This window comes from Watersipora subatra, chromosome 1 (genome assembly GCF_963576615.1).
Source record: "Watersipora subatra chromosome 1, tzWatSuba1.1, whole genome shotgun sequence".
Lineage (NCBI taxonomy): Eukaryota > Metazoa > Bryozoa > Gymnolaemata > Cheilostomatida > Watersiporidae > Watersipora > Watersipora subatra.
In genome coordinates this window covers 19,541,745-19,562,158 of record NC_088708.1, presented here as the reverse complement: position 1 = coordinate 19,562,158, position 20,414 = coordinate 19,541,745, and the positions used below count along the sequence as shown (strand labels likewise).

The 20,414-nt window shown below is 36.6% G+C and overlaps 1 protein-coding gene across 1 annotated transcript; it reads left to right on the top strand.

The window, feature by feature from the left end:
- Nucleotides 1-40: 40 nt before the first annotated feature.
- LOC137395319 (PHD finger protein 12-like) lies at nt 41-20,414 on the top strand. Its single transcript, XM_068082220.1, has 16 exons — nt 41-117; nt 581-710; nt 1,305-1,495; nt 7,324-7,405; nt 7,796-7,970; nt 8,599-8,728; nt 8,813-8,945; nt 9,028-9,227; nt 9,357-9,498; nt 11,717-11,846; nt 12,458-12,673; nt 12,791-12,874; nt 13,073-13,195; nt 14,503-14,681; nt 15,262-15,453; nt 19,869-20,414. Exons 2-16 carry the CDS (start codon nt 636-638, stop codon nt 20,100-20,102), a joined length of 2,286 nt encoding a protein of 761 aa, XP_067938321.1. The 5' UTR covers nt 41-117; nt 581-635; the 3' UTR covers nt 20,103-20,414.

Genomic DNA, 20,414 nt, shown 5'->3' with positions numbered 1-20,414 from the left:
CAGCTGACCTAGAAATAAAAACATTACGCTATTATATATCGCGACTCCATTATTAGGAGATTTATAAAACATCCGGAATTGCCGCGCATAACTCGAATTTGTTGCTGTTGTTTACAGGTAAGCGTTATAACATGCTATGTTCGTACAATTGAGATACATCATGGGGTTATAACCTTCAAGATAGTGGTGGGTATAAAATTTTTAATAAAATTATTTGGGTAAATTACTTCCCTCGAATTAGACGGCGTTGCAAATCTGATCGTCAACTCGGCTTGTCTTACTTATTTTACAACAGTTCGTTATTTAGATGAGTATGTAATATTCTATCAACGCTTGAGGATCATAGATTATTGAATGATGAATCAAGTTATTTGTGACATTTAGGTATGGTTTTATGTTGTCATTTAATTTATCAACCTATCAACGAACGTGGCGTATAAATAGATAAAAGCCGTTGACAATTATCTTTATTCGGCTGTAATGTTTACACATTCTATGACATTTTATCAATAATAAAAGTTGGTTGAACTGTACTTCTATTGAATTAATTTTAACCTAACAGCATGCACGTTTATCATAGCGCATCCGTTCTGGCACATCCAGTTCTCCTTGCCGTATGAACCGATAACTTTTGTATGACTACCAAAGGACTCATGATGGCGAATACGGAAAGTGATTTGAATTCTCTCTCTTCGGGAGAGGTGATGGAAGTGAGTCATTTTAATATCAGTTATTGTTTTAGTTTAAATCTTTAAGTCAGGTTGGAGTATTTTGATTTGCTTTTTACTGAATAAACAGGTCTATTTTGCTCATCGATGATGTAGTTGCATGTCGTCACACTCATAGCCTTGTTTCTATTGTTAAGGTAGTTGGCTTCTTACTTGTAGAAATCATCCTTCGCTATACAAAACTTGGTTAAGCTAATTACTACAACTATAATAATCTGGAATCAGATGAATCCAGGTTGAGTTTTTCAGCTGAACAGATTGTGTAATAGGTATACCTCAGACTTTGTTTTGTCGCCAGTATGTCAGACATGTCGTAGAAATCTAAGCTAACATTTTTCGATGCAGCAAAGCTAAGCTTTATAGTTGAATTGGTTACAAGTTCTACTTTTGATCGCTACACACTTGGGCCTACTGCCTCACAAGTATTTGACTAAACCATCAACTATTTATGGCTTTCTAGTTTCACCAAAAATAGCTAGTAGCTTAGGCTTTTCAGAATATATATTAACAATTCTCCTCAATTACTGCTTTATAAGCAAAATACTACATAAAGGTGGTGATTGGTGTTTTTGTTAGCGCATCCAAAAAATGATAGCTGAACCAATGAGTGAGGAGGCTGTTAAGAGGCAGCGTAAAGCGGAGAGAGAAGCCAACCAGGCATACCGATTACGGCCAGGCAAGAATCATGATACATGCGACAGTTGCAAGGAAGGAGGAGACTTGCTATGCTGTGATAAGTGCCCGTGTGCTTTCCATCTCCAGTGCCAGTGAGGTTTTTTTTAACAAACAGCGACTGCTCCATTTTCATTGGCTGTTAGAAGTGTCATGTTAGCATTGTAACACTTGGGGAGTCCTAGTATTATCGCAAAATGCCTGGCCTGACGGGCTACAGCATAGTTTCTTTTTTGCATAAGGCTACATGTCATAGGATTTTGATACAGTGCACCCTCAGGATATGATTTAAACCATAACTGCCATGTACAACTTTTATCGTATTTTCTAGGTAAATCAGTCACGCCGATTCCGATTTTGTACTCAAAATAAAGATTGGTCCACTAACTTTCAGAGTAATGAAGGCATTTTTACAGCATTTCAATATTGGTCTCGAAAACAACACGATCGGCACAGCAAGCTCCGCCCATAAACATGTGGCGTACGCTAGCTTTTTAGGAACGGAAATTGGGGATGTTTAGTCCTATTTAAAATGATAGAGATGGGTGTCTTAAAACCAAGTATTATCTAAATTCAGCCTTCGAAATAATCTGTCTTTTCAGAAGGGTAGATAAGCTATTTAACATTACATATTTAAAAATAAGCTCAAAAAAGCGTGATAACAACCGCTAGCTTGTGATAAAATCGCGTTTTTTTGAGCTCATTTTTCTTGTTGTTCAGCCTATTAACCAGCTTGTTAACCTTAGTGACTATAGTTACTGTCAGTAACTTGAGTGTATTTAGTGTATTTATTGGTTATGATCTGCATTAAAATGTAACGTTGCAATGTGTTTTGCAGTACCGTTGAGAGTTCCTACCTTCAAGGCAGATGTACATATAACATAAACTTTGAATTCACTTTAAATAAGTTTAGCTTACTAAACACAGACATAAAGCTAAGTTTTTGTATGTATTTTTAACTATTTTACGGAATTTCAACCTTCATCACTAAAATGTTACCGCTTATTAATTTCTGGTTTCGTTTTCAATATAATTTTAGTGGATCTCATTAAAACCTTTTTCAACCTAATTTGACAAGAAAGGCCAAACGATGCTGCTTTGGCAATTAAGTAGTATAGTTTTGTTAGCAGGTTAATGAAAGTTGTCTGACCGATGACATTCTGTTTAAAGGGATCACGACTCCAACTTTGCTTCAGGTTTCAAAAGAAAAGTATTACCGTTTTATATATGAGAAATGCTGAACTGAGAGAAATCAGTCATCGTGTCTCTGTCAGGTTTTGTGAGAATGTTTTCGGCACCGGCATTTCGGCGTCTTTGATATTTTGATATGCGTAGTAGCCACACCGACTGCCAAATTTGAACTCGGGCAAAAGTTTTGTTGAATTCGTATGATGAAATGGATTTATATGGCAAGGGAAAAATCATCATGTTCCATTTGGTAAGGTGAAAAATTGGTATACCAGGGTAATAGTATCCTGAGGGTGCACTGTATGTTTCCACGATGCGGTATATTAAAAAGTATGCGTCATCTGCAAGATAAAAACCGCAAAAATCTGTAAATCAAGTGAGTTTTGTTACACACAAATCATTTGCCGAAAGTTTCATGTTTGTGAAAGATGGAAATGGCACTTGTGGATGTTGCGCTATAAAATGCTGCGCAAGCTATTCCATTTGAAATATTTTCCACAATTCAGTCATTTTTATTTGATGCGAATGCGTCGCTGTGACCTCTAGCATAAGAATCTGTATGTTTTTTTTATCAAAGCACGCATGTTAATCCGCATCATGGGGATGTCCATTGCAACACTTACCCGTATTGCACAGTAATTTAATGTGTGCACAACTCCAAATCTGCATCATCCGCCTCATGGAAACATAGTGATTGTCGTTATGTCACTGTGTGTGATGATTTTTGTCAACTGTGTTCAGCTTGTGATTAGTTATTTGTAAAGAAAGCAAGCGTTCTATATAGAGGCATTTACATACATGTAGATAGTAAGTAACGTATAAGATTGAAGATATGTTAAATTGTATGCATGGATTATTTTCTACCCCACGATTTATCAATAGTGTTTTGCTGGTCAAAATGGCCTATTATCTTTTTTCTTTTTGTTTCTCAGAATGGAAAATGACTATTTTACAGATTTGAGGAAAAATCTGTCTCCGAAAGTTTTCTAGTCAAATCAATTGGATTAACTGATAGCATAGCAATTTTTTTGAATAGTCAATACAGCATATTAGAATAAACTGACTCTGGCAGCACCAAGCCATTGATCACTAACTCTGTCAGTCAATGTGCTACTGACACAAACCATCAGAGTCCTATAATCTGTCAATTATAGTTTGCTATACAGTATATTTTAATAGGAATGCAACTAAATCCATCTAAAATGCAAGCGGATGTGATAATGTTGCATTCGTTTTTAGAGCTAAAATCTATTTATTAATTGACAAGGATCTGTTTATTTAACCTTGAAAATATTCAAACACTTGATATGGTCTTTTGACCTCAGACACTGCACGAAATCAAATTATGGTCTTGCAGACATGCTTGGAGGGTGTCAACCGACCATCCAGCGTTTTTATGATATTTAACAAAGCATTATTACATCATTATAATGAGCGGTAGAATTATAAGTAGAAACATTCTACTTTCCTATAAGGGTAAAGCCGTTTTTGGCAGGATTGTGACGCGCGGGACATTTAAACGCTTCCTCGCATACCTCTCAGCTCAGATGGGAAATTCTGGTGTCATTCATACTGTTTTAGAAAGTACTTGACATCAACTACTACTGAATGAGATTTCATCCTCGTCATGAAATGTGTTAACAAATTATGAATCATTGAAGCTGGTGTGACTCGCGGGACCATAATTTGACATGAAAAACTACTCGTTGATCAATTGGAAAAATCTTCTGAATTTTTGAACTCATACCATTATTATTTGACAAGCACAAAGCTCTTTTGTCCTTCTGCTAGGAATACATACCATTTTGTTTCCAGGCCCAAGTTTAATGACTCTGTGAGTTTTGAAACAAGACAACCACCTGTGACGCGCGGGACTGTGACGCGCGGGACAAAAATAACATCATGAAAAATTAAACATTTTTCTATGTTTTGTTGTTGTTAGACCACAAATTGCCATGAGTTGTAATTGTAACACTGAATATATTTGTATTAAACCCACTAGTAATTAATATTATTATATATTGCATTTATTTTATTTAAACATAAAACATATATAACCTAAAGATTGTCAGACTTTCATGCAGTAAACCATTTTTTTTTAAATCAGCATGATTCATTTTCCATCTTACACAGTTCTTTTCAGTTGCTGGTGGAGCGTAGTAGGCATTTCCAAAGAACAGACACTAGCCTGCCGCAGTCCCAGTAGAGCTGAATCCGCATTTTCGCAGTATTTGCAAGCACAGACAATTTGACCATACATGTCTAGAAACTGGCTTGCAATTTACTGGGCGCAACTCTTTTTAAATTTACTAAGGCCAACCTTGATATATGGATATTCCTCCTTGAAAATCTCAAAGATGTCACTTAACGTGTAGTTCAGTGTTTCCGAAGTTTTCATCGCTTACCAGTCTTGTCTTTTACACTGATGGTATCCTTCTGGCTTGGCATTTCTCGACTGATCTTACTGTCCCGGTAGAAATAAGTTATCTTCTCCACTGTTGATTCAAGTAGCTTGTTCCGTGGCTGAAAATTCATTCGCGCTTTTGGTTTAGGCAGACAAACTGCCTGAAGGACAATATCTTGTTTGGTCGGGCTCATCATGGACAGTTAGTTATTTACCAATCAAAAGAGCTTTTCTCCATGGAAAGTGTGACAATGCTGTCTGTAGCTTTTTTCTCGCTCCTCATTCAGACAGTCAGCTTAAAAATATGGAAGAGGTGCTTGTTCCTGGTGTTGAATTAGCTTCTGCCTCTTTAGCGCGATATTTGACCTTTCTCTCTTTCCTTAGCACGCTTTGCTTCTAAATCTGATGGAGCCATGCGAAATATTTCTCTCCCTGTGCTATCCACACCTATAAAATCATAAAACTGTACACTAATATTCATTACAGATTAAACCATATTATGTACATATCATATACATGTATATGGCATGAAACCTGTTGAATGTTTACTCAAATTCGTGATTCACCTTACATCATCAAACCACAAGTTGTGTGATTGATAAAAAATGTTGTACATACTTGTGTATACTTGCTCAGAAATGTATAATAGGCATTAAATATATTTTACCTTTCATTCTCTAGTTTCCTGAATGCTTTAAATCCATGTTGTGCTATGAAAATTTCTCTACTCTTACGCTTACGATCCATCGAATTAGGCATCTTGCAAGCAAATGACATCTAACATAACGCCAAGTATGGCATGACGCTGAGCGTTATGTTGAGTGTGGTGTTATTCTGTCAGCCTTGCCTGACAGCGAGGATGGCATGTTTAGTATGGTGTCATTTTGGCAGTATTACCATACTGACAAAAAGTGTAGCATGATTTTAACAGCAGTTTGGCAGTCATTAGAACACATGCCAGTTTGAAAGTGTGAAAAAAGCAAACATACTCTCTCTGAAAAATTCTTAGTGTTTATGAGGGAAACCTAGTTTCTCTATTGACTGAAAATTCAATGCATGGGTGGAAAGTAATGTTTGTAACCATACTTTACAAATACACATTTGGTTCAAGGATTACCTCTTGATTTGCATGCTAGGTGTGTGTGTGTATCAAAAGAGTAATCTTGACAAGCTCCATATTTTGAGTTACAAAACTTCATAAAATAATTCTAATTCATTATTTTTAGCAAAGAAACTGGCTTTTAAGACTTGGAATATCCAGCATTACTTTCAAATACCAGAGTATCAAAGAGAACTCCCAAACAAAGGCAGACATTACCATATTATTAAAAATGTCCCGCGCGTCACAAATACTTCCATGTACCTATAAAACTATAACTTGCAGTATCTTCAGCAAATTGGCGCGTTTGGCTAAGCTATAGCAGCCCAAAATCGAATTATAGATGAGAATTTTTTATCTCAGATAGCTTTGAAAGAATAGGCTGCAACTAAATGCACTTAAATTGTGACGCGCGGGACAAACTACTTTTTGCTTGCCTAAATGGTAAGGAAAAATTTGCATTTGCTAGGAAAAAACACCTGGGCTATAAAATCCACTATAGTATTGATTATAAAATGGAAGAAAAATTTATTTCAGAATGAATTGCAAAGTTTGAGAAGAGATGATCAATTGTCCCGCGCGTCACACACCGTACCAGAAAAACCTACTTGCATGCCCAATATCTTCATAAGAGAAGATTTCATTATGAAAACTTTTGTGTTTCCACATGTCTGAACATGTTTGCTTGCTAATTAACTAAAAATTATGGTTGCTAAAGGCAGAAAAAAAATTGCCTTTGTGTGTGACACCATGCTTGGCCTTGCCCATAATTAATGTGATGATTTTAGTTATGTTTAATACAACTCAATATTTGTTGTGTAAACTTTGATGTTAATAAATTTCGATTAAACTAAATTTGATTGTTAATCGTTAATTGTGCGATGTAGTTTTATACATAGCGATGACCTTGTAACTCTTCCGTAGTGGTTTCAATTGTACTAGGGAATAATTGTAGCCTGTTAAATGCTCACTAGATGGTAACTTTCCATACTCTTGTGTTGCACATAGTTTCCTTGCTAGTTTTTAGTTCAACTGAAATTCTAGCCTTTTCTGCGGTAAAATTTGAGATGAAATTGTTTTAGCAACCCTTAGTTTGTATTGACATCCTTGTTGGTTTGCTGGTGTGGTATGCGTGAATATGCTGCAGTGAATATTCTTTGTAAGTTTAGATTAACAAAATGTGACAAAATGCTCATGTCTAGTAGACTTTATGTGTTGGTTGGAATATTTAGCAATCCTCCTCTGGAAGAAGAGGATGTACCTAAAGGAGAATGGCTATGCCACAAATGCAAAGCAGAAATGGTTGTAACAGAGGTGGGCCATTGTTATTGTTGAAGACCTGGACATTCCGTCAATACAATTTTGTGCTTTCATGTTTACTATGTTGTGACTCACCTGAAGTTAGCCTGTGTTCCAGTTTTTTCCAAACTGCGTTTTCACCTTTATATACATGGTTCATGCTCGATTAAAGCGCATAAACTACGTCGTAGTTCCATTTGTGCATTTCTTTACAGATAATCAACATATTGAGTGTTTTATAATTAGAACTCTACATATTCTGAGTATGTCCAACACACAGGCTCATATAAAAAGTTTGGGATTTCTTTTAATAAGTAGCCTGTTGCATTGTATGTTAGTATTTGGAGACTCTTTGCTGCACCCGAGCTCGAAGTTGTTGATGACATACACGCCTTGCTCTTGTAGGCAGCATCTTCTAGCAACAGCCGTGTAGTCATCAATGCCAGTTGTCCAGTGGGCATAGCTGAGTTAGGGGGTCTCTCGGAGCACCCTCTTCAAACACTGGCCAGAGCTGCCAGGATGATGAATCCTGGTCAGATGGACCTACAGAAATCATATATGATGCATGTTCAGTTACCAGGTTTGTCACATGACCTCTCCTTGTATTGCGTGTATGTGTAATTTTACTGTTGCAACTGACATTTCAGCATTCACCATTTTATCACCATGTTCACTCTATTGTTAGAATGTGGTGAACATTTGCTCTTTAGGTATACCAGCATTCACCATCTTACAACCATGTTCACTCTATTGTTGGAATGTGGTGAACGTTTGCTCTTTGAGTATACCAGCATTCACCATCTCAGAACCTTGTTTACTCTATTATTAGAATGTGGTGATGTTTGCTTTATGGGTATACCAGCATTCACCATCTTACAACCATGTTCACTCTATTGTTGGATTGTGGTAATGTTTGCTCTATGGGCCTACCAGCATTCACCATCTTACAACCATGTTCACTCTATTGTTGGAATGTGATGAGTGTTTGTTCTATGGATATACCAGCGTTCACCATCTTACAATCATATTCACTCTATTGTTAGAATGTGGTGAACGTTTGCTTTATGAATGTACAGCAGGAAAATCTCTTAATGATAATGCTAAGTTCTTCTGCTGAAGGTTTTGGTCAAGCAACTGTATAGAGACCTCTCAGTAAAACATGCTCTACATCTATGTGTGTACAGAGGAGACAATGCATTGTATTGTAGGCATGAGCAAACGGAAATATGGTCATCCTCGTGATACAGCAGGGAAAATACCGCCTCTCAAAAAACGAGCTCATGAACTTGACTGCGGCCTTGTTCCACTTCCTGCGAAAATTTGTTTCATGTGCTCAAAGTACGCTTCAGTTCTACCCTTGATGATTATTTGCTCTCTATATCTATGAAAGACTCGATTTAAAGGTGCAATCTTATTTTGCAGGAATTGCCGACACGCACCACTCATCCAGTGCGACTACTGTCCTCTACTGTTTCACCTCGACTGCCTTAATCCACCCTTAGCAGTTATGCCAACCGGTCGTTGGATGTGTCCTAATCATGCAGAGCACCTCATTGTGAGTCGTCTTGTTCAACTCTTCTTTACTCATTTGTCTCGAGTACCTCTATGAATCTGTGAGTCATCTATTAACTGTGCAGGATGAGAAGCTGTTGAAGAGTCGGTCAGTAACGGAGAGGGTGAGACTGTACGATAAATACTGCGGGCCAGTCAACCAGCACACCGTCAAGATAGACTTTCTCAATAAGATCCATCGTCAGAATCCACCGTTCAGGGCCAAGGTGCGACGTAAAACCCGACCAACTCTGCGTGTACCCGATGCTATCAAGGCCCATTATCGGTATAAAATTAGTCATTAATCATGTGTCTGCTTGTTGTTTCCGTCATCGTTGTCTTTATGACTAAAAAATAATATTATTGTGCTGCTGGTACCACCCAGTTGTTATAAAATTTACGCTTTCCATTCTAGATGTCCGCCAAAGCCACTGCCCCTGCCCGCCACCTCTGGTAGGAGAGCTGAGGTTCATGATGATGAGGCGGTAGACAAGGATTCTTCGGTAGTCCAGGAAAAGGGAAAGGAGCAGCAGTGCACTGAGCAAGAACAGGAGCAGGTATGAAAATAGGTCAAACTTGAGCTGTGCTGCCCTTCTATTCTCTGGTAGTTAGCATTCATACTGCCCAATACACTCAATACATTTGTTGTTCTCAATTTACATGTTAGATTACCAAATCATTGATATGCAGATGCTCAGTGTACAGCCGTTGTCTCTATATGTACTGATAGTGTACATTCATTGTCTGTATAAGTACTGATAGTGTACAGCCATTGTCTGTATATGTACTGATAGTGTACATTTATCCTCTGTATATTTACTGACATTGTACATTCATTGTCTGTATATTTACTGACATTGTACATTCATTGTCTGTATATGTACTGATACTAGCTGTGCCACCCGGCGTTGCCCGTGTAATAGAAGAGTCTTTGGACAGAAAATTGATTTGTCTTTAACATATAACAACATTTGCCATTATAACTTTCAAACTACATATCATGAGAGAAGTGTGTCGTGTAGTTGAAATAAATTAAGAGAAAAATAAAAACAACTGTAAAGGTTTTAAAACTTTGTCAAACAACTGTACCTTTCAAGCTAGTAGCCTGGCATATTGCCAATGGAAAACTCCACTAAGCTAGTTAATAAGGTTAGGCTTCCAATGACAGTAAGCCATGACTTACCATTCTGCATTGTTGTCTGCATTGTTGTCCAGCTCAGCTGTTCTAATAATAGCTATAGAGGAAAAACCAACCGACATATATACGACATACAGACGGACTTTGAGAAATATATACGTATATAGATTGTACATTCATGGTTTCCTGAGATGTTGATAGTGTACAGTTATGCGTAAATGTATTGAGTCTTTTATATTACGAAGTAAGAATTCTCTCAAAACAATCAGTTTTAATTTTGTTTTCAAAAACGTGTGTATAAATACACATATAATTTGATATGATTTCAAAATTGAGACTCATCCACCTTACTTTATTTTTTAGAAGTCATTGGACACCGTAGTCTTGCTGTTATGTTACGCAGCAGTGTTAAATATAATGTAACCTTTTTTGCTTGAAGACATTAACATTCATGAACTATATACAGTGAAACTCGGATAACTCAAACTTCAAGGGACCGAGCAAAAGTGTTCGAATTATCAGAGCGTTCAAGTTATCAGAGCACTGTCACAAGTCCATGTATTTACTTATTTATTAGTAGATACATGTACATATACAATCTATAATATAAATCAAAAGCACAAAGGGCTTGTTTCAAATTAAATGCTTCTAATGTAAAGTTTGAAACGTTTTTATCAAAAAGTATAGAGATTTTTCTATCACTTGAGATTGGTTCGTTGTTTGAGGTGATGTTATTGTCAGGACGTTTTTTAGATTGACATTGGCAAAACTTGATCGTTGTTGAAATGCTCAAAAGAAAAGACATCTTTTTTTTAGCGTTTTACCCACGATCAATTTTGCCGATTTTTCATGAAGTTTATGCAAAGATTACCTCACTTTACCTCGCTTCCGAAGGGCGATCGCTACGCGGATGCTTGGTATAAATAAAATTTCACCAAACCTTTAGAAAAGTCATTGACAAAAATATTTTGTTGATGGTGGTAATAACGACGCTTATGAATTACGAAAAGTTGAGGTTTACCTCTATGGCTTGGAATAAAGCGATTTTCTAAAGCGATAGCAACCGTTTCGGTAGTCGTTGGGCAAAAAACAGTTCGAACAAACAGTGTTGAGTTCGAGTTATATAGAGCCATTTATCATTGCGTGGGAACGGACCAAGCAAATCCATTCGAGTTAACCATGTGTTCGCTATATCCGAGGGCGAGTTATCCATGTTTCACTGTACATGTATATCAAATATTTCGTGAACAATTTTGTGAAATTTGAAAAAAACTTTGACTAACACAGCATCGTAAGCAAAATGCCAATTATTTACCAACTTGTTCTACCTTGCTATCATCCTAAAACATTTTCAGCGTGTGGAAGTATTATAAAATTGAAAATGTTAATATTCTAACTCAGAAACAAAACAAATAAGGTAAAATTTGAAAATGTTCTATAATTGTATTTTAGTTATTATGTTAAGGATTGTGGATATACGGTACTGAGGTTCAAACATTAAAAAAGGCCATGGTCACCATGCATTAACACACGACTGTCCGTCCTGAGTATAGATAGGCTTCTACTTATTGTTTAGAAGGTTTGAGTTAGTATTATAGCTCTATTATTCTCAGCGAATGTTATATATTGTTCAACAGTGGCTGACATCTATAATAAGTCTACAAACAAGCATTGCTCAGCATCTGGCTAAGAAAAGTGCAACAAAGAAACCAACTGCCTCAGTTCAACCTCTCAGATCTGGCACACCCTCTCCCACACCATCTAACGGTGAGTCTCCTTCTGCACATCTTTAGATTTTTTGCTTATCTACACTAAGTTTCCATACAGCGATAATGTAGCCACATCTGGGTGCCAGTACCGACACATCGCGCTGGGCCAACAGCAGATCATGTTCTCATAGGGCGCTATAGTAGAGCGATGGTTGTGTGGCGCTTTATGTCAAGGTTTTGTCGTCTTTAAGAGGTCAAGCTAGATTAGCACGTTTCAACAACAAATATTTTTGCATATGAAGCAACAGGAAAGCATGGCCTATTCACAAGAGTGACACCGTTGGTCGCTAAGGCTATTTTTAAGACACAAAGTTGGCTTGCCACACTGTAGTTTTGTTCCCAAATGACGACATTGAATCATGACATAATGAGAGCAACACGTCTGTTTCCATGATGACATTGCAGTGTGATATGATGGTCTATCGCTACATAACGCTGAATGGGAACTTAGTACCGGTATCTATAAGGTAATCTATATTATTAACAATACAGATTTATTAATATTTTATTAATTATATTAATTTTACAATTTTTATTAACTGTTTTTACTCCTTTTATTAATCAATGACATAAGTAAGAAAAATCATATCAGTGAATTTTGCTGTTCAGGCAGTACGGCGAGTACAGCTTCCTCGGATGCTCTCGTCTTGAAGACAGTATCACTGCTACCCTCTAGTCGATCAGCTAGTGTTGATAGTGACAACCCCACTGCTGCCACCACTGTAACAGATTCAGCCAAGCCTATGTCTTCTCTGCTCACCCCCAGAGTCAGCAAGCTCTCTTCAAAACCCTCCAATCTCATCAAGCTCAATGCCAATGCTGCGGGTACGTTTAAAGAGAGGCCTTATTTTTGCCTCTAACAGAAAGAGTTTTATTATTGAGTAAGGATGATATATGACTGTGTGCTTGACATGGCTCGGTTTTATCCATGTTTGTTTTTAGCCAAAGCTAACTCTACTCAACCTTCAAGTCAAGCAGTCACGCAGCTGAACAACACCCTACAGTCATACATTGACGGAAATGCAGGTACAAATATCTTCTCTTCTGCAACAGTTGGCTGTCACTCACTTAACTTCCCCATGTAACCCTTAATGTTACTTAATTGATATTAAACCCAAGCCTGCTCCAGAAAACCTGTTATTTAGAAGCCATAACCATCGTCATTACCTGTTGTATCTACCTCTCGGCTAGCTGATCGTACTTACCTGTATGTATACCTTGCAGACATCGAGTTGAGTAAGTTAGATGAAAAGCTCCTACGTATCTTGGCCTGGCAGCGACTGCAGCAGTTGATACCAAAAGCTCCTCAATCTCCTAAAAAGGGGTCACTCACTGATATCTTGTCTGGTAAGTATTTGATATCTTCTGACCATAGCTTTTTACGTTTCTAGTAAATACCATCTTACTATATGTAGCTTCTGTACAATTCTATTCTGCAATGACTGATGTATTTGTGAGCACCCTATTCCATCATCTAGTTTATTGTATTTTGTTAGAGGGATATCTGTTGTTCACTCTGTCGGCTCTGATCAACCGCATTGTCTGACGGCATGGAAATTACTATTATTGATCTATTTATCTCGTCGGATCAGATATAACAGCTTTTATTACTAATTTATCACATAACTACATGTATATCCTACCAGTTACCCACACAAGCCTTGTTTCTTTAATGTTTTGTTATTTAATATGAATTTTGTGTTAATTTTTGTTGTCAATTGAAAAACCAAGTCTAAAAATGCTCAAATTACATTTTAGAAAGACTTGAGTTACAAAATTTAAACACCATTTTAGGTATGATTGAGGTAATTTTCTCATAGATTTCCATGTAGTTACTGATCCTATTAGGCATTGGTAACATAAAATCTGTTTTTTGAAAAATAAATTGAGCCGCATCTAAAATAGTGTCTAAATTTACAAGCCAATTTTTTCAAGCAAGCGACTTAGCCTTGGGATCATCAATTGTAAGACTATAATATTAACTCGATGTAATGTAAGCTTTGCTTTAATAGTATAGCTAATATAGCGTAGGCTTGACTGTAATAGTATAGCTAACATTGTGTAAGCTGGTAGTAATGTTATACCTAGATTGTAATATTATAGCTAATATAACATAAGCTAAGCTTTAATAGTATAGCTAATATAGTGTAAGATATTATGTAAGAGTATAGCTAATATAGTGTAAGGTATTATGTAAGAGTATAGCTAATATAGTGTAAGATATTATGTAAGAGTATAGCTAATATAGTGTAAGATATTATGTAAGAGTATAGCTAATATAGTGTAAGATATTATGTAAGAGTATAGCTAATATAGTGTAAGATATTATGTAAGAGTATAGCTAATATAGTGTAAGATATTATGTAAGAGTATAGCTAATATAGTGTAAGATATTATGTAAGAGTATAGCTAATATAGTGTAAGATATTATGTAAGAGTATAGCTAATATAGTGTAAGATATTATGTAAGAGTATAGCTAATATGGTGTAAGATATTATGTAAGAGTATAGCTAGTATAGTGTAAGATATTATGTAAGAGTATAGCTAATACAGTGTAAACTAGGCTGTAATATTCAGACATTGTTGTGAACTGCAAGTGATTAATAGCCACTGCTGCTGCTAAGTGATTCAGATAATGGCCAATTCATTGCAGGAAGCAGGATAAAAGCCAGAGCTCTCCTTTGCCCGGTGGCAGGTAGTAAGGGACATCCCTTACCGATGCAGTATAGAAGCCTATCAATTGGTACTGGCTCAGAGGTAGACCTCTGTCTTACCGACTTTGGACATTGCAACCACATCAGCGCCCAGCATGCTTCCATATTCTATGACGAGGTATTGGTGACTTGTAGTGCCCAATTTCTGTCACAGGATTGGTCACTTCTGTTAATATGGTCACTGTAACACTGTATATTGACACTTCTATTCATGTGGCCACTATAACACTGTATATTGACACTTCTATTCATGTGGTCACTATAACACTGTATATTGACACTTCTATTTATATGGTCACTATAACACTGTATATTGACACTTCTATTCATGTGGTCACTGTAACACGGTATATTGACACTTCTATTCATGTGGGCACTATAACACTGTATATTGACACTTCTATTCATGTGGTCACTGTAACATTGTATATTGACACTTCTATTCATGTGGTCATTGTAACACTGTATATTGACACTTCTGTTCATGTGGTCACTGTAACACTGTATATTGACACTTCTATTCATGTGGTCACTGTAACATTGTATATTGACACTTCTATTCATGTGGTCACTTGTAACGCTGTATATTGACACTTCTATTCATGGGGTCACTATAACACTGTATATTGACTGCTGTTGATGAAAAGCTAAGAAATTCAGTGTTTCTCTCAACTAATGACTCCTGCTTATTTTTAAAGGAAACGAAACAGTACGAGTTGCTGAATTACAGCATGCATGGAACGTCAGTCAACAATGTCCTCTACAGCCTCGACTTTTCGCAGAAGTCTTATGGCAAGGAGGAACAGGTGCCCTCAATGGTAGCTGAAGTTAAAGATATTATTAAGACGTCTAAGGCTAAGGTTGAAATCATGGCATGCCAGGAGAGTAAGGTAAGTGAGAGTTGTTTGCTCAGTAAGAGTGTAGGAAATTTTATATATACTGTTAAACCTCGTTTTGAACACTGTGGCACTCTATTTTTGAACTCTTCTCTTGTAGTAGTGCTTTATTAAAGGTGATGTTCAAATAGAGGGTGCCGTTGTACTTTTCAAATAGCTCGTCAGAATTTTGGAAAGATAAATTTAACCCTTTTTTGCACTCTCATACGGTGGAGTGACATCCACCCTCTGGGATTCAAGAAATTTGCTATAACTTACCTCCATCTTGTCGTAGACTTCTAAATAAATATGTGCTGGGAAGCTGAGAAATATATATCTCTACCAGTTAATATCTATTGCCTCCAGTTAAGCTACGATGATCTAATAGCCTGCGTTACAATTAGTTTGAGCTTTCAATTTTTTATTTCATTCTAAATTTGAAGACAGATTTTTATTTTAATTGTATTTAACAATGTTGCATAAAATCTCATTGCATTAATTGATATGTTTGCTAGAGTTGGCAGCCAAAACTGGCATTTTATGTACAATAGAAGAAGAGTTATGAGCCATTGTAAGCCGAGTTTAGATAACCCAATGATACTATCCAATAATATGCTATAAATCTGCAAATTTCTAAGTTATATAATAATAATCTTTCAAATGCTATAAATATATATTCATGAACCAAGTGCCAAATAAACCGTATTTATAATACATACAGTAACAGAAATTAACATTTTTGAAACAAAAATATTAGCATCGTTTGCTCAGCCAGTTGTGTTCTGATTGTTGCTTTCCCTTGAACCCATTTCATCTTCTGCTGTCTGTTCAATACCTACCACAGTGTCTTCTGACCTCAAATCTTCTTCTGCGCTGCTGAACTAGTTGATATTAGTGTTCAAACATTTTTTTAGCTGAGCAAAGCTTACCTGTCACCATTTAGAAAACACCATTTGCACAAATAAAGTGAAGTTTTTAGCCACGTGTAAGCTTGCACTTGCGTGCGAAGCAGAAGTTTTAGCCTCAAAGAAGAGTTAGAAAACGGACTTCGATGTGAACAGCAACAACGATATAATTAATTATTTATATATATATTTCTCAAAGTATGTCTGTCCGTGGATCTGTCATTCCAGCTATAGCTACAGCGGATGCTGATTACTTTTCCGATGCGGCCACGCGTTAGGATGCCCCTGTTAAGAAATATTTTTCGTAAGGTTCAATTACTATATCTGGAGTCACGGCCTATTCTTCTCACGCGGACATTTATATCGTCTCCGTGAAAAGAGCCTCTACATTCTCTCACCGTTCAATCAGAGAAAGACAATCCGATATCTCATTTTTACATTTGTACCAATGTCGAAAGGTACATATATCGCCATATTCAAAGTTTTGATAGATAGCTTCTGGCAGAACAGTAACCTTTTTTATACATACGCACTTCTATGCAAGATTTAATATTATTAATTCAACATATTCAGGATTTTTATTTTGTTTTCTCAGTTCGTATTAATTGTATCATTACCGAATCATTTTTTATTGTTATCGTAGCAAATCCGACTTAATTTAGCTGTTACTTGCTAATTATTCCGCATTTACATCTAAACCTTTTTATAGTCATTTTATTTTTTTTAATTTGTTTGACCTGCATGAAACATTTTCCTCATGATATGAAGTTTGAAAGTTGTTTGACAAAGTTTGAAAACCTTTACAGTTGTTTTTATTTTCTCCCTTAATTTACTTTAATTACAAAAACACTTTACTCGTGATATGTAGTTTGAAAGTTAGAATGGCAAATGTCGTTATATGTTAAATACAAATCAATTTTTTGACCAAAGACTTTTTTATTACCCGGGCAACGCCGGGTAGCACAGCTAGTTATCAATATAACCAAGTCATCATTAGTACCATTTTGTAAAAGACTTTTCTACTGATCACTGCTATTATAGGTTCGTCAAGATCAAAGAATGTCCAAGTTGCAGTCTAATAGAGGTTGCGCTAAATTAAAGGATGGCACGCTATTTTCAACCCTTCTACTTTACTACCCTTCTACTTTTGGCCATTTGAATGATACCTCTATTTGACCGCGACTATAATAGTGGCGGTCACTTAGAGATGGCATTTGAATGGCGTTGAAATAGAGGTTTTACAGTACTTAAGCTTTTTAGTGTCTAATGCATCTGCTTGAAGATGTGAGCAAAATCATTGTTAGAAAGTTTTTGACTTATGCTAGCACTAAATTTAGATTTGCTTCCCTTGGCTTATTATTTGTATGGCATTAGGGAATTCATCATCTGTCCACCAGTTTGCATAAGCTCTGAATAAGCATTCCCAATGAGCTCAAAAAAACAAGTAGAGTTGTCTGATCTTTTTTAAATATCTGTTGGAATAACAGATTAGACAGTTTTTAATTTTGTACTTGGTTACTAGTAAGGAACAAAGAAGCATTAAAAATTATTTTCAATCAACATATTAATTTCTGTAAAGCTGGTTTTCATGATTACACTCTTATGTAACCGCTGGTTCCATTGCACTGTTTCTTTAATGTATGACAACCTAGTCTTTTAACTGTAAAATAAGATTAAGTTAAGATTATAGGCTAATGTTTACTAAGGTATTGTCAAATCACACCAACCAGTTGCTGTATGTTAGCCATGATTGCATCGAAACTGTGATAGCATAAAAGGACTTGTTTATTCAACAAGAAGCAAAATAAAATAACATGGCTCAGAGCTGGCTTTGAAGATTCCAAAGAAAACAATAGGTATTTACTTGAGTTACTTCCATTGCCTCTCTCAAAGAAAAGGGATTAAAATTACTCTCTGTATGTGGCAAACCTAGTCCTTTGATGGTCAAGTAGTAGTCATCGTAAGGCCCAGCTGCCAGAGTAGATATAATGTGTGACAAAATAAAAACAGGATGTTTTTATGTTAACCACTCCACGGACACCTAAACCACATTTTATTATTAATATACTAAAAACTAGATGAATGCCCTGCATTGCACAGGAATAAAAATAGCTTATAAACAGTGGCAGGTAATGTAGTTGCCATTGTCTAAGTTTCCTTGAGTAACTTAAACCACTAACTCAAGCTAGTAATTTACTATAATAAGAGCCGTGCTTATACTTTTGCTTATAAGTTGTGTTACACATCATCATCTCTCACATAATCATGATCTTCAGCGTGCTAGTAGTGACCAACAGTACCAACCAGTTTCTGTCTTCGCTTTCTCTATAACTTTTAACAGGTCTGTTTAAAACCTTTTTCAACCTAAATCGGTAAGAAAGTCCGAACGATGCTGTTTTCGTAATGAAGTAGATTTTTGTTAGCAGGTCAAAAGAAGTCTGACCAACAAACCTTCTGTTTAAAGGGATTGCAACTCCAACTTGACTACTGGTTTTAAAGGGAAAATATTACCATTTTACCCATGAAAATTGCTGAGCTGAGAGAAATCGGTCATCGTGTCTCTTTGAGGCGTTGTTAAAATTTTTTGGCCAACAGCATTCCAGTGTCTTTGTTATTTTGACGTAGGTAATAAGCACACCGATTGACCAATTTGAACTATTTAAATTATGTTGAAATAAGATTTGTATGGTGAGGTGGAAAAAATCATCATGTTCCACTGGGTAAGGTGAAAAAATCATATATCAGTGTCATCGTATCCTGAGGGTGCACTCTATAGATAAGGGTGAGTGCAACTGTGGCAACTATATTATGCCAAGTGTTGAGAGGATTATCAACAAATTTGATCTATTTCAATGGAACCAGTGAGCTCACTGCACTCTGGTCACGCCCATTGCATTACTTTACACTTTAGTGAACCTTAATAAACATAAAGCATGTGTGAACTTGTCTTGAATTGTCTTACCTCTGTCAACGTTTTCTTTATATATGAACAATTTTTGGCAAGCTTACCAATTTTTCATAAGCCACAAGTTCATTTCTACAACAGCTCAGCATTGTCATCCCTGGTGTGTCAGTTAGAATATTCGTGGCTGCTTTAGAATGGTAGTGTCATCAGGGATACGGATTAGGTGTTAGCACAGCTAATTGGCATCTGTCAGTTTACGCTAGAAATATACGCATAGTCATATACACCTTTAGACCACTCTGACCCCTAGCAGATGCCTGCTTGGTTGTTTGCTATAATTTATTTTACTTTCACTGGGGAGAGTTTAACCGAGTATTAGTGATTTAGATCCATCAGCAGTTAGCATTTCTATGATATCGAAGCACACTCCTGACGAATGCCTTTGCACAAATTTACTGAAGCGAAATGGCATCGAATGCGCTCAGATTTTAACGTTTCTATGATTCGGAGTGGAAGCAACTTCGAAGCACGAAAATGTAGTGTGTGTGTCCAGTTGCCGTCATGCTTATCATTACCTAGTTTTGCTTGCCCGCCTAAACCTCGCTTGTCCTGTCCTACAGGTGGAGAAGGCTTGTGGATGCAAAGGTAGCCCCGCAGCATTCATTGGTGCGAATGGGACAGGCTGGGAAGGCACAGCATTGCTTCAACATGGAACCCACCTTATGTTTGGGTGCCTTCAGTTTGTCTTCAGTATTGTTGAGACTCGAGATATAAAGACTGAGGGCCATGTGAAATTAGACACGGGCATTAGCACGGTACTTAAAGAAAATCTGGGCGCTTCAATACTGCACTAGCTAAGCAAACAGCTCCAAACCTGCTGCCCAATTTCATAGCTCCATTTTTACTCAGCTTGCAACATAGCAGTCTTATTGCTAGCTGCCATGCTTTGAGGAGACCTATTATTTAATATTATTGATGAGCAGACAACTCCAATATGTTGTGCTGTATACGAGTATGCAGTTGATTGCTTATGTTCCCAGTCAACAGCCCTTGATGAGGTTGGGTACAGTTTACACCCATATTGTTATTTTACTCATACTTTTCTTTGAGGCCTGCATCAGGCTTTAGTTTGCATGTACGCAATATACAGAGACACATCCACTGTA